The sequence below is a fragment of the Balaenoptera musculus genome, chromosome 15 (assembly GCF_009873245.2).
Source record: "Balaenoptera musculus isolate JJ_BM4_2016_0621 chromosome 15, mBalMus1.pri.v3, whole genome shotgun sequence".
Lineage (NCBI taxonomy): Eukaryota > Metazoa > Chordata > Mammalia > Artiodactyla > Balaenopteridae > Balaenoptera > Balaenoptera musculus.
Window position 1 is genome coordinate 22403475 of NC_045799.1, and position 14771 is coordinate 22418245.

Below are 14771 nucleotides of genomic sequence, written 5' to 3' on the forward strand. Positions count from 1 at the left end.
TGAAATGCCTAACTGATTTGTGAATTTACTGTCTTGTAACATTTAGGTTCTAAGTTCTCAAGAGAACAATGCAGGACAGCATGTCTGACTGTGGAAGGGACTGTTTTCTACTACTGTCCAGACACAGCCGCTAGCAAATGTGAAGATGGATACGTTGGGGGAAGATAACCTTTGGAAACTGCATTAATGCTGTTCCCTCAGGAAGATGGCTCAATGTAAAGATACAATAAGTGAGTAATCTCTGGAAATGAACAGAGCTATTAAATAAGGGTAAAATGGCCTGCCAATGGCACCTAGTACAATGAAACCCAATATAATGACAGCTGTTCTAAGCTGATGGGCCAAACAGGTTTATCATCATATTAACTGTCGTAAAAGGCCAGGAGGAAGAGGGAAATGTTATGCTATTAAGTCATTATAGTTAATAGGTTGTGGGTCTACTTAACAGGGCTTTTGCGTAGGCAGGCAAAATGTCAAAGGAGGTTAAATGGAATTAGCAGCCTGGGGCGCTTACCAGCATGTCCCAGGTGAAAGATAATCGTGCTAGGAGCAAAAGTGAAGTTGGAGACATTGGCACCAATCCGGATCCACTGAACGATGGGGAGAAATAAATTAAAAAGACATTAGAACTTGAAAGGGAGGCAACACATGCCATGCCAATGCTAATCCAATAAACAGCCCTAAGGGCTTAAAAGTTCATGCATACCTGAAGAACAGGGTATTTTTCCAAGTGACGACCACCCTATTATAAGTCCTCAGGAAAAACTGTTCCCTTTTTTCTTCAGAAAGGCATTCCAACACCTGCTCTCAAATGCGCTTGGGTAATTCAAACCTGAACATCATTTTTAATGACAGCAAACTTTTCTATTTTAAAACAGGTGAAACCATGAGGCTGAAAGGTCAGAAACTGTATTTGTGATGAAGTAACTGGCACCGCTGCTAATTTCTCTAAGTACTGGTGAGATAAACCCACCGGCAGTTGGGAGGATGCACATGCTCTGGCTGTGGGTTCCATGCTTTTTGAAATTCTGATCACTCAAAGGAACAGGTGCCCATACCCTAGGTCTGGTTCCTGAAAGCTTGTAGCATGCCTTCCAGATTTAGATTGACCAATAATTCTTTTATTAAAATCAATGAATGAATTAGGAACACAAGCAACTTTCCAAAAGTAAGATCTAATGAGTTTTCCATACAGTTCTCAAAATTCTCTGAACTTTGAGGATGTGCATCTATGCTTATAATTTTTTAAAAAGAGACAAGGGAAAAAAAAGTTGGTTAAAAAAAGAATTCAAACAGTACATTAAAGTATAAAACGTAAAAATGACCTTCTATACTCCCTAAAAGGCCCCCTCCATAGAGGTGACCAACACTAATAGATGATGCCTTTTTAAGGTTTTTAAACAAAGAGCATTGTACTAAACATACTATCCTACCCCTTGCCTTCTTCACTCAATAGGACATCTTGGCAACCTTGTCATATCGGTTGACAAGTACATAAATCTATCCATTCTTTTAATGAGTTGCATATTATTCCATTGTATGGATGTACATAATTTATTTAACACTTGCTTTTATGAGGACTTTAGGTTGTTTATAGTTTTATGCTCCAAACAGTGCTGAAATACACAGCCCCTGTACACACTTTTTCTATAGCTATTAGCATCCGGTCTTGCTTTTTTCACACTTGACCTCATCTGAACATTCCTACAGAGCATCCCCGTCTATACACTTTTACCATTTTTAATGGTTATTGGGTACTTTCTCAGGCCCCTTGATAATGGATCAGTTTTTCTCGTTGCTCCCCCATAATGGGGAATTTTAGTTATTCTAAAATTTTTTGACCATCGGTTTGGGTCACAGCTGCTGGACCCCTCTGGAGCTGTGCTGAGGCCAGAGCACAAAGCCTCCTTTGGAACAGCTACATCTGCTGAGTCTGGCGCCAGAGACACGCTGCCCATGCTAATTACAGCTACTCACCAGAGCGAAGAGCAGGAGCAAGGGCGAGAGGATCAGGGCAGTGAACGTATTGGACACGACCGTGGGGGGCCTCTTCTCCGGCTCACGGAACAGGTGCTGCCAAAAGAAGACAGGCCAGGAGTTATTTCAAAATGTGCTCTTCCCAGCAGGGGCTGCCATGTATATGTACTAGGAACCAAACGCCAATGACAGTCAAGAAGAGGAAATGCCTCCCAGAGGCTGAAACCTCCTGGCCGTGAGTGGCCACTTGGCCTTTTGCCTCTTCTCAACACGGGCTTCTGCTTCCAGAGGTCTGCTTCCAAAGACATGACACCAGTTCACTACTCCTGACCAACCCTCTTTTTCCCTCCAAGACATATTGCCATTTAGAGGTTGGAGAATGCAACCTATCAAGCAGCATTTGCCTAGTATCAAAGATGGTGCCCGGGTATTTGGATGGCTGGGGTGACATATCCAAGGCAGGACTCTGGATTTCATAATGCTTCTGGGTTCCTAGGGTAAGCATTATCATATTTTGCTAACCAACTTAAATTAGCTAACTGGTGTATAATAATTTAAAATTTTAAAATTTTCTTCCTTGCCAATGTCCAGCCAACCCAGCTCCATAACAAGGCAGCTCCTCCACCTGAGACTCCTGTTCCCAACATTTTAACCTCAGCTCCTCTTTGCTGCCACTGTCATGAAGGGACTTCTAACATTGCCTGTGGCAGTCACTGCTGCCTACTCCACCTTATAAATCAGTCAGCACCCTCTGTCATCATGCTTATACTTTCCACTATTTAACTGCATTTGACATTCTTAAACGATGCTATAGCAACATTAGGAGGATTTTAAAAAAGAAATCCTACTACTCTAGCTTTTGGGCCCTTGTCCTTTTTCTAACAGTGAAATCAGAGTAAGTAGTCTGCTTGGAACACTTCAACATTAATTCAAATGGGGATTTCCCCGTGACTGCAGTATGATCATTTCTCACGATTGCAAAACAGTCCACCGAGTGGCTCTACCTCAGTTTCTTTAACCAGTGCTCAAACTGTTTAATAATTATTGTTTATTTTGTAAACTGCTTTAGAAACTTTTCAAAGCTTTTCTTTCCTTATCTGTGAACTATTTTGATCCTCACAACAGTCCTATGGGCTGGGCTGGGCAGGGATTGCTAATATTTGTATGCAAGGAAAGTGAGTTCCGGGAGAGAGGAAGGGCTTGCCTAGGGGAGGAAAGCCCTGTTCTCCAGTTGAGTTGTCCACCTGTGGGCTCCATCAGCCCTGGTCTATGCAGCAGCAGAGAGGAACAAAGCCAAACCCATCTGTGCTGTAGTATCAAGCAGTGATCTGAGGGCTAAACCTCTTGCATGTTTAGGAAAAACAGATTCGGGTTCTGATTTTGTCTCCAAATATCTGTTTTCTGGGAGCTGGTCAGTGGGCAGCTTGAGCCTGTTTTTTCAGCACTAGGATGGGGCTGATATTTGCCCTGCCTGATCCACAGGGTGGCAAAGACCAAACTATAAAATATCATATAAACAGGTTAAAGAAGGGACCAGAGCCAGTGTCCAGGGGTCTGCTGCCCTCTCTCACTGTGTCCATTTCACATTTCTCTTCAATGTTTAGTGAAGAACCCCTCTGGGATCTACCTGAATTTCCTGTTTGGGGGTGAAAAGGTTCTTGGACAGGACAGTCGACGGAGCATCTTCTTCAGGGAACCTGATGACCACATCAGCCTAAAAAAATAAATGCAGCCATTAAAGGCACAGGGGCAGAGAAGGAGGTGAAACTCATCAGCAGGACAGTATCTCCTAACTCACGTCCAGGACCATAACTGAAAAAAGCTCCAAGCAGTCCAATCCCTTCTGATCCATTAGCCGACAAACTGAGGCAGTAAAAATTTCAAGAACAAAATAAGTATTTGTTGAAAATGCTTTTTAGAGCAAGAGTTCCAATTTTCTACTGGTCTGGTGAGCCCCACAGAGCTGCCTAATACAAAAATCCCAGCTGGTACTCAGGCTGTTACAGTTGCAATCAGAAACTGCTCCATGTCCCTGGGAAGTGTAATTTAGTCTCAGACCAAAAAAAAAAAAAAAAAAGAAAGAAATGAAAATGTGCTCTCATACAAAAAGCAGCCCAAAGTCCAAGAAAAGAAAAGGAGCTTTGAATACAACATAAGAAAATGCAGCTGCCCCTTTGTCTTGCAAAGGGAGCCAACCACCACTCAAGGCCTGCAATTTGGCCTCTGCTACCTTTCCAACCTCACCGCCTACTGCTCTTGACCAGATTCAGGTGCTCCAGCAAAATGGACCCAACTCATATCTCACTGAAAGCACCTCAAGCTTTTCTGGAGGCTGTTACCCCAGCAATCAATCTATAGTCCCCCAGATACTATTCTGATAAACCCCTGCAATTCTTCCCTAGTTCAAATGCCATGTCTTTCAAGCTTTCTCTCAACACACCAGTCAAAAGTGAGTTATGTAAGTGAAACACACTATGTAAACTATTAATACACCTTGCAGATGTTGGTTATTAGTTAATTAGCATTTTGCATATCCCACAATTCACTGTCCCACACCATCCTGAATTGGAATTGGATTTCAAATCTTAGGCCCCTCCCTGGCCCACGCTGTGAGGCCACGCCATATCTCAAAGGCCAAAGCCTTTATCTCATATCTATGTACCCCCCCATAGTGCTTTGCTGTATTATGAAAACCTTCTTCTAGTACTACTTTTATAGAAATTTGCTAGAACCCATGAGGGCAAATCTATACATCATTCATTCCCTCAATCACTATATATTAAACCCCTAAGACGTGCCAGGCCATGTGCATGCCCCTAAGACTACTAATGGGGACAGCACACAGCCCCTCACCTCACAGTGCGTGCGCCCTGGGTGGCAGGGCGGGCCAGGGTAGGGAGCCCATGCCCTGGAGAGGAGCTGTCTGTGGCTGACTGCAGCACAGCCGCTCTTGCCTGGGTCAAGATACATGGAGGCACATACCACATTCCACAGGATTGGGTTCTTCAAAGTAGCATCTCCGATGATCAAGTAGAGAGTGTAGGTGCCGGATGCAGAGTCAAATTCGAGCTTTCTCTCAGAGGTATCCAGTTCAAACTTGTACACGTTCTTGCTGTCCGGCTCCGCAACAAATACCACCTCCTGGCCAGTCTTCTGGTTATGGAGTCGGACAAATGTCTGGATAGAACAGTAACGCAACCCTTCATCTGATAATTTCAAAACTCTCTCTGGGCCCAACATCAAATCAACAAGGCAGCAGGCTGTCAGCTCTTTCATCGCAGTGGGAGCTCTGGGATCTGCCAGGCCTGTCCAAGAAAGCAGGAGGAGTGGCCGTCCCACCCTGCTTACTAGCTCAGAGATCAGAGATAACTTTTTGCTAGTGTAAGAAATTTAACTTAGGGGTCCAGCCAATTCTCAACGACTTGTAGGCCGAATGCCCAGTTTGTGGATGATTTAAGCCCTTTGCTGTTGCTGTAATTTCTTCTTTCTGCCAGCCTTTTGGCCACTTTGCTGCCCAATTAACTTCTTCACCAGAGGGTGAAAAGAAGGGAAATGAGGTGGAACTTTAAGAAGCTCATTTTCAATTTCCTAGTGCCTTCAGCTAAAGACTTAGGAGAGAAGGCTTGGGGATTGATAGCAAGGCAGAGTTCCAATGGAGCAGAGCAGCCCAGTGTCAGAGAGAGCATTGAAGACAAACAGATTTGGTTACACTACTTATTGGCTGAGCAGATTACTTAACCTCCTTGAGCCTTGATTTCTGCATCTTGAAGATAGAAAGATTAACTTCTACATGTGGTATATCTGTGTGAAGAGTCACAATAACATAGGCAAAGCATTTAGCGTAGGACCCACTATATACTAGCTAGTCAACAAACAGTTATCAATGATGGTATGCGTCTAATCACCTTATCCCCCCAATGGCCTAAGAAACTAAGGTTTCTGCAAATTAGAACTGCAGCAAAACTTAATATCCACTCAGCTTTTCTTTCAAGTGTTTCAAAATAAAGAATTCAACAAAGCAGGTAGATTGGTTCCATTTCACAGATCATAAGGCACGGGGTTTAAATGAGTTGCCATGGTCACAGAGCTAGTGCTGGATCCACAGAAAAAACATAAATCTCATTTGTTACTCTACACCTGGGCAACAAAGAACAACCATCAGAGTGTTTAGGGAAAGAGGCCCAGAGCTGTGAAGCCTCCTGACTCCAGCAGTCTTGGCCAAGAATGGGATTCAGAAGCCTGGACGCCTGATCTTCCTCCTGTCACCGCCAAGCGCAGGCAGCAGCCAGGCTCATCTACAAAATGTCGTCTCTACTTAGGAGGTCTGTAAGCCAGGCTTTCCAAAACTAATCTTGGATGAGACGAGTATTCAGTTAAAGTTACACTTCCTCACTAACTCTTCCTGCCCTAACCTTAATCCCACCAATTTTGTCTTGTAATTACTTCTCTTCATATTCTGTCTTCCCTTCTGCTGTTTCATTGGCAAATGCCATTCTGAGAAGGAGCTGGGACGTGCTAAGGGGCTGAAAAGTCAGTCGTGGCTAAGTGACCTGACCGAGCTCTCTGGAGCTTGGGTGTGGAGGGAGGAGAAGCAGAGAAGGGCCAGGATGGCGGTGCTGGCGGCAGCCACTCCGGGCCTGGGCACAAGCACAGTAGCTGCAGCTACAAGAAACAGAAAGCAAAAAGGTTTCCAAGTTAAGTCCACTCACCTCCATGGTCTGTTCTGAAGCTGCCCCTCAGCATGGACACAAGTCCGCTAGCTCTTGCTAAAGTACTGCTACAAAGCACCTAAACCAAGGCCACTAGGTCCCACGTTCTTTCCTATCTTTCCACATTCAAAGTACTTCTCTGAATTTCCCTTTACAATACAACCGTGGATGTGGCAGGGCTCAGAGCAGTTATTCTCAATCAAGTGGGATGACAGAGGCAGGAAAGGAAGTGTCTGAGAGGACAAGGGCCATATCAGACTCTCTGGGGAAAAGATATGGTTTGAAAATCTTTTAAATAATAATTATCATTATGTTATATATGGAAAACAAAAATGAAGCCTATTGCTTTCATAACACAAAGCAGGCACAAGTTAAAAAGTGCTAGTTTTCAGATTCCTACAAAATCTGCTTTGGCCAGAACAAAAGCATACTTTGGGCTCACTTCCTAGGTTTTCCTTTTTTCAAAATTATTTTAATATATGTTTTTTAGTCAGAAAGAAAAAAGCCTCAATTAAGTGTTAATCGGCCTTAAATATATCTTTTCTATGCCAGCTAATCTCTTTAAAAGAAGAGTGCATTCCAGGTTCAGGGTTACAACCAGTACAAGAGGGGCAGAGTGTCATGTGGGAGAACCCGATGGATTGTCAGGGTTCAGAGTGAAGATCTGAAAGCAGGAATTCGGAATTTTCTCGACTCAGTGTTATATACCACATCAACAACTATCATGTACATCAATGTTTCAGGCCAAGAGAACCGTCTGCGCTTTTTCCTGACCTGGTGAGGGGTGAGTTCAGCACCAGTGTTCACATCTACCAGCTGGAAGAATAAAGCAAAGTTCTGGTGGCTGTCTGCGATGAATGTGCCCTTGGCTTTGGCTGGGTAGGTCACTCTGAAAGAGACATTTATACGGTAAGTTTTCAGAGAGGAGGATCTGCAGATCTCTGAGACAAGAGGGAAGAATACAAACTTCACTTCATTGCCTAATCCTCCCTCTCCCAATTGTAACACTTTTCTGTTGTGGACAGAGTGGAGAATTGTCTGTGGCCTGAGGGCAAATTGGACTGATAAAGCCAGGACTGAGAAAAGCACAGAGAAAACTTTCATCAGCGTCTGGGGAAAATGCTATGTGCAGATGCTCCAGGCTTTCACTTCAAGGACCTAAGGATATCAACTCAACCAAGTCAGGCACCAGTGGGGCTCACGTGTCCCCATGCAAGCTCACAGGCGGACTGGAGGGCTGTGCTGGCAAAACCACAAGGAGAAAAAAAATCACAGGATCGACGTTAGCAGCATATGTGAGCAGGGTCGGGAGACTAGGAGGTAGGAGACGCAAAGGACAGAAGGGTATTTACAGTTTTTTCTTTTTTTAATGCTGCGTTTTTTTTCCTGGACACTGTTTCAATTTATTTTTCTGCCTGAAATTGAGCTTTAAAAAGTCATTCTCTCAAAAGGCAGGCTTGATGAGAAAACTGTTCTTTTCACAGCTGTCTCCTGGGATTTTAGGTTAAGATGGCCAGGGGATAAAAAACAAGCCAAATGATTATAGAGCTCACAATGGGCCATGTTTCATGCTTAGGCTTTATATTTACTTATGAGTAATACCAACTCTTTATCTATGTAGAGTATTAAACTTTGCAAAGCACTCTTACAGACATTATTTCAGTGGATTCTCAACAGTGCTCTCATTTCCAATGTCACTATAAAAATATCCAAGCCAGAGGCAGAAAGCCTAGCCCTTCCACGTGACTTAAAAGGAATGAATGCTTGGCTTCTAGTCTCTGGCTAATATCCCATCTTCAAAACAGCCTCGAAGGTTCCCCTACTTTCTTTGGCATCTATAGCCACCCCAGTTGAATAAATTTGGGGTCTGAACTACACCCAGATGTCTAGATGCCCCCTCCCCCCGCACCCAGTGAGGATCTGGGAGAGGGCTGAGAAATGACTTCATACAGTGTTCTGGCCCAACTCTGATCAATTACTAATGGTTACCTAGAAGTTTGTGTTAAAAAAGATTCTGAGGGACTTCCCTGGCAGTCCAGTGGTTAAGACTCTGTACTCCCAATGCAAGGGGCACGGGTTCGATCCCTGGTCGGGGAACTAAGATCCCACATGCCACATGCGCAGCCAAAAAAAAAAAAAAAAGATTCTGAGTTCAGCAGGGACAAATGCTGTGACTGATCAGTGATGCCCTCCATGGACTTGAGAAAGGGACTCGCAGCCCTAGTGCTGGGTATCTGCCATCTCACTTCTAAGGACCTGTGAGACGCATACTCACTCACTCATTGTGAGTGTCACTCACTCACAGTGGCTCACTGTGGGCCAAAGAGAGTTGCCATGAGGCCCCTAAAAGCAAGTTCAAGACTGTGAAGATAAAGAGATGACATCAGAAAATAAGTTAATACACTGCTTCCTCCATTAAGAAAGTCTTGTTTTAGGGAATTCCCCGGTGGTCCAGTGGTTAAGACTCTGCACTTTCATTGTCAAAGGTAAGGGTTAGATCCCTGGTTGGGGATCTAAGATGCCAAAAGCCATGCAGTGCGGCCAAAACAAAAAACCCAAAGAAAGTCTTGTTTTAAAAAGAATTGTCATCTGAACTAAATAATGTGCTTGGTAACACAGCTGACTGACGTAGACTTACATTCTGCGGTAAGCTCCTTCCCTCGTTGTGGACTGTTAATAAACAGTTTGCTCAGGGACTGATCACTGATACAGACAACCCCCAAATCTGTCTGGATGCCAAGCAGCACCCCTGATGCAGTGCCAGAGGAATGACAGCCTCTTTAATTTGGAGTACAAGCCGGGTCACTGCTGACACAGAAATGACGTCTGGAGGGGCTCGGTGCCTAGGCATGCTCCGCCCAGCTCAAGCCTGGATTCTCCCTGTGCCCAGGAGGCATCCCACCTACCGCGTGGTTTTGGGTGCAATGCTCTGATCCTTATCCACAGTGGAGAGATCGACATTTGTGATGCCAACTTCAGTGGAAATCTTGACTCTGAGCTAGGGTGAAACACAGAAGAAAATCGCCAAGTCAGCTGGTGAGTATACCAGGAATTAATATACATATCCAAATTTTTCTCTTACTTGTGAGTAAAGGCATGAAAAAAATCCTAGGACAGAAGTCTTCAATGATTTTATTAAAACTGACCCATCCAGGTAGTATTTCTACCTCTTCCATCTTGAGGCCTAAAAGTAACTCCTTGATTCTTATCCCTTCTTCCTTTCTTTGGCTTTGAATGAATGGTATATATTAAAAGAGAAACAAAAAGAAAAAAAGTAGGTATCTACATGTGTACTTTAAAATAAATAAGGGAGAAACTCCTTAAGTAGTAACCTTCAAATAATTTAAATCAACAAGTACTCAATTCTAATGACAGCTAATGTTTATTGAGCGTTTACTATGTGAAAGATGATCTCATTTAATCCTCACCACAACTCTAAGGTAGTGCTATTTCAGATGAGGAAATTAAAGATTAGAGTGATGAAGCCGTTCACTCACGTTCAGATAGCTAGTAAGGCAGAGCCAGGGTTCAGGCTCAGGCATCCTGACTTAGAGTCCATGTTCTTAGGCACCTTCCTGTCCAACTTCCCAGACAACACTTAAGTTTGTGCCAAGCAGACTATAGGTCTGCCCAGGAAGATTTAAGAAGCTATGGCAGTCATCTGTGCCATCCACCAAGTACTTCTGCTTCTCCTTCTGAGCATGTGGCAGAAATAGACTTCCCTGCCCTCCTGGAGTCAGGTATGGCCATGTGACTGGCTGTGGCCAGAAGCGTGTCACTTCCAAGTGGAAGCTTAAGAGTCGGTTTGTGATTCTCTTCTCCTCTGACATGGACATAGACGACCTACAGAGGGGCTTGCTACTTCAGCCTGGGTCCTGGAGTAAGGGCAATGGGAAGCAGAGTCTCCAGCTGACACATTAAAGATACCTTGCATGGGCAAAAAAGAAACTTGTTGTTTTAAGCCACTGAAATTTGGAGTTTGTTACAAGCACAAACCAGTCCATCTTAACTCTTATGTTGCTTAAATTCTATACATTCCCTATAAACATTTTCACAAAGAGGGGCCAGCCAATGCTAGTAAACAAGAAATTTTTTTAAATTAGATTAAAATAAACGTAAAATTCCAAAAGAGACAGAAAACATGCTAAAAGTCTACTCGGGAAATTTTTTATTTTTTTTATTTAAATTTTTTATTTAAAATCTAAGTTTGAATGTGCAAATTATGCAATCCCAAGGCACTTTTAATGTGTAAACATATCTGTGAGACTTCCAAATATTTGATAAGCTTGAATGTAATGCTTAAAGAAATCCTTGCCAAATACACTGGTTTACGGTCTAAGTTAGGATCAAGGAATAGAGATAGAAGCCTGGGCAAATAATTGAAGGATAGCTTCAGCATTTTTCTAAAATGCACTATCAAGGTGTGAGAACCTCAAACCAAGGGCAAAGAAGAAAAATTTAAAAGGGATAAAGATAGTTATCAAGTAATTCCTTTTAACAGCCTCCATAATAACTATTTTGTGACAACAACCTCAATTATCAGGTTGAATAGGGGTGTTCTGTTTTGCTTTAAAAAAAAAAAAACCCTAAATGTAAAAGATTACCGAAGGCTATAAGCATATTATTACCTCCTACTTTTGAATACACAGCCGCCTATGGCAGAATTATATTTAGCATCATAGCTTGTCACTGAATCTAGGCAACTGGGTGAACTACGGTGGGGGTGGGGGAGGGTGGGGAACAAATGGCCTTCAAGTTGAATAAACCACCAAGGAGAGAGCTGGTATCCTCCACTTTGGCTCCTGGGCACTCTGCTGAGCAAACAGCTTCACAACTCATTCAGGGCTTGGAACCAGAGCCAACTTTGCTATTATAAAGCTCAACCCACAGAGGCACTGACAGCACTTCCATTTGAAGAAAAACTGGAGTGGAAGGCTCAGGCAAAGAAGTAGCCAAAGAGCTTTGATTTTTAGCAAGACACCCCACTGAGACCACTTCCCTATATCTCCCTAGAGCATCTGGAACACCTAGGTGCAGGGACAGACAGAGATGGCAAGATGCACTTCCTGTCCTAAAGGGAAGCATAAAGGCAAAGCTAAATTATAACAGACCAGGCTGCTGCTTTAATGCAGGGATGGACAAAGTGCTATGGAAGCACAGCAGAAGGAACTGTGACCCAAGTCAGCCTCCGGCAGCCCTTGTTTGGGGAGTGGGAAATGTGTAGCAGGAGGGCTTAGGCAGTCCTCCGGTTTCAGGAGAAGCAGGAGTTTAGCAATACTCCATGCTATAAAAATAATCTGTTTTCACGGGTAATTACTCTGCAATCTTCATCAACATTAACTAGATAATTCCCTCTTCACTTCTGCGACTCATTCTCTTAAGGACTCACTCATTTAATTTGTAAATGTGATTTTAAAATCATCATCCCACCTAAATGTCCATAAAGAGGAGACTAGTTAGAGAAATAATGATATATACACATACACTCTGAACTACTATGGAGCAATTAAAAAGAACAACCTAGGTGTCTATGGACTGATATGGAGATATCACCACCTACTTTTGCATACACAGCAATCTATTGGCAGAATTATATTTAACATCGCCTGTCACTGAGTCCAGGCAACTGGGTGAATTATGGCAGGGGAGTCGGGGGATGAGGGGTCGGGGGAGGCCATCAAGTTGAACAGACCCCAAGGGGAAGCTGGGAGCCTCTACTTTGTAACAAAAGCAAAGAATACAACTGTTCATAGAATGATCACTTTTGTGTAAATAAGAAAGGATATGCATACATTCAATGATATGGGCATCCTTCTTTTTCAAAGTATACACAGTTAACTGTTACTAATGGATTCCTCTAAGGCAGCGGTCCCCAACCATTTGGCACCAGGGACCAGTTTCATGGAAGACAATTTTTCCATGAACGGGGGTGGGGGTGGGGGTGGGGGAGTGGGCGGGTGGATGGCGTGGCTCAGGCGGTAATGCGAACGATGGGGAGCGGCAGATGAAGCCTCGCTTGCTCACTCAGCCGCTCACCTCCTGCTGTGCGGCCTGGCTCCTAACAGGCCGCGGAGTGGTACTGGCGGTGGGGAACCCCTGCTCTAAGGAGAGGGACTGGACTGAAGGGATGAGAGAAGGCTCTAATGTTTCATTATATACCTTTTTGCAGTTTGAATTTTTTTAACTACATGCATATTTTACTCCTTTTTTTTAAAAAATAGGGATTGGGACTTCCCGGGTGGCGCAGTGGTTAAGAATCTCCCTGCCCATGCAGGGGACACAGGTTCAAGCCCTGGTCCAGGAAGATCCCACACACTGCGGAGCAAACTAAGCCCATGAGCCACAACTACTGAGCCCACGTGCCACAACTACCGAGCCTGTGCTCTAGAGCCCACGAGCCACAACTACTGAAGCCAGCGCACCTTAGAGCCCGTGCTCCACAAAAGAAGCCACTGCAATGAGAAGCCCGCACACTGCAACAAAGAGTAGCCCCTGCTCACCACAACTAGAGAAAGCCCGCGCTCAGCAGTGAAGACCCAACGCAGCCAAAAAATAATAATAAATAAATAAATAAAAATAAAATAGGGATTATCTGAGCAATGGCATTGTGTGACAAATACTTTCTTCTTTATAAACGATTTTGTATCAAAAAGTACCACTCAGGGACTTCCCTTGTGGCCAGCGGTTGAGACTCTACGCTTCCAATGCTGGGGACGCAGGTTGGATCCCTGGTGAGGGAACTAAGATCCCACATGCCATGCAGTACAGCCAAAAAAAAAGTACCACCCAATAAATATGATTTAAAAGACAATCACTCTCCCTTTCAACAGATGGATAAACACAAACATGTTTAAAGACTTATGTAAGGCTCCTCAGTGTATCCTAATTATAGTGATAAGGAAGCCATCAACTTGCGGGTTTTTACTTAGAATCCTGACTATAAACTTTCAATAATAACACGGTCACTAAAGCCTGCTAATCAAGATTCAACTGTATGTTTGTTCTGAAGACATTTTAAGCGTTCACAATACAGACACATGGAATAATGAAAGGGCAAACTGCAGTGAACTCAAGTCATTTTGGGTTTGCTCTCAGCCCTAATTTTTAAAGGCCTCCTAAGTTACAGCTTTCTGTGTTGCACAGAAACACCGCAGGGCTGTTCTTAAATAAGGAACCATTTAAAACAAGTCCTTCCGCTCCTAAAACCTTACTACAAATGGGTCTCTGGAAACACTGAAAAGAAAAGCATTTTTATGCTACTCTCTTAAAGCAAATTGAGGTTTTTTCAAAACCCTGTTGTAAAGAGTTCAGAGTAGGATCCCTGTTGGTTAGCTGCTTCTTCCTTCAAACTAACACTGCAGGATTAGTTTTTATAATAAGAAAGGGACTTGTTTAGCCACTTTAAATGCAGCTAAGCCTGCTTTACAGTGAATCAACTAGTCCTTCTTTTGCCTGTACTGCACGCCACATACACCTCAAAAAATGTTTTAATGCCAGGAAATGCAGTCTTTCTGCTGAGAGTAATAACCTCCCTGTTTAGCTCATTACTGTCAAAAATGATGGTGCATTAGGGGCAATTAATGCTAATGACAGCTTCTAAAACCCATGCTTCCCCTGACAGCAAGTCCAATGTCAATGAGTGCTATTACAGGCCCTCCACACCAAACCACCATTAATGCACTCTGACCAATGTCAAGCATCTCTCAGGAGAGTAAACAGGACCTGCTGACCCGCTCTGAGGCTCTAAGCATGACTATTACTGAAATTACAAAGTAAAGTTGCATATGTGACAGAGGTCAGAACATGCACGTGCACATAGGCAGGCATACACACACACACACGCACACACACGCATAAAGCTTAACATAATGGAGAGGAGATTTTTAACGCTTACTCCATCACTGGGAAGGAAAAGGACAGCAATGGCCTCGATGGGAGCTTATTATCATTGCATGAGTAACAGCTATTAGCCATTTCTGTTATTTTGTACTTATTTAATTTTTCCAACGACCATAGAAACACTTGTGCAAACACCAAATTTGATGTAACAAAAAGCCAAGCTGTTACAACAATCAAGACAGCATA

At 43.4% G+C, this 14771-nt stretch overlaps 1 protein-coding gene across 3 annotated transcripts in view; it reads right to left on the reverse strand.

The window, feature by feature from the left end:
- The window catches only part of RPN2 (ribophorin II), a 55976-nt gene that overhangs the window by 5930 nt on the left and 35275 nt on the right, over positions 1 to 14771 (reverse strand). For all 3 annotated transcript variants that reach the window (XM_036825397.1, XM_036825398.1, XM_036825399.1), the window contains exons 10-15: positions 9593 to 9684; positions 7461 to 7575; positions 4960 to 5154; positions 3605 to 3691; positions 1978 to 2073; positions 515 to 590 (exon numbers count right to left, since the gene is read on the reverse strand). In XM_036825397.1, the coding sequence (XP_036681292.1) occupies positions 515 to 590; positions 1978 to 2073; positions 3605 to 3691; positions 4960 to 5154; positions 7461 to 7575; positions 9593 to 9684 (661 nt within the window). The remainder of the gene's footprint in view (positions 1 to 514; positions 591 to 1977; positions 2074 to 3604; positions 3692 to 4959; positions 5155 to 7460; positions 7576 to 9592; positions 9685 to 14771) is intronic.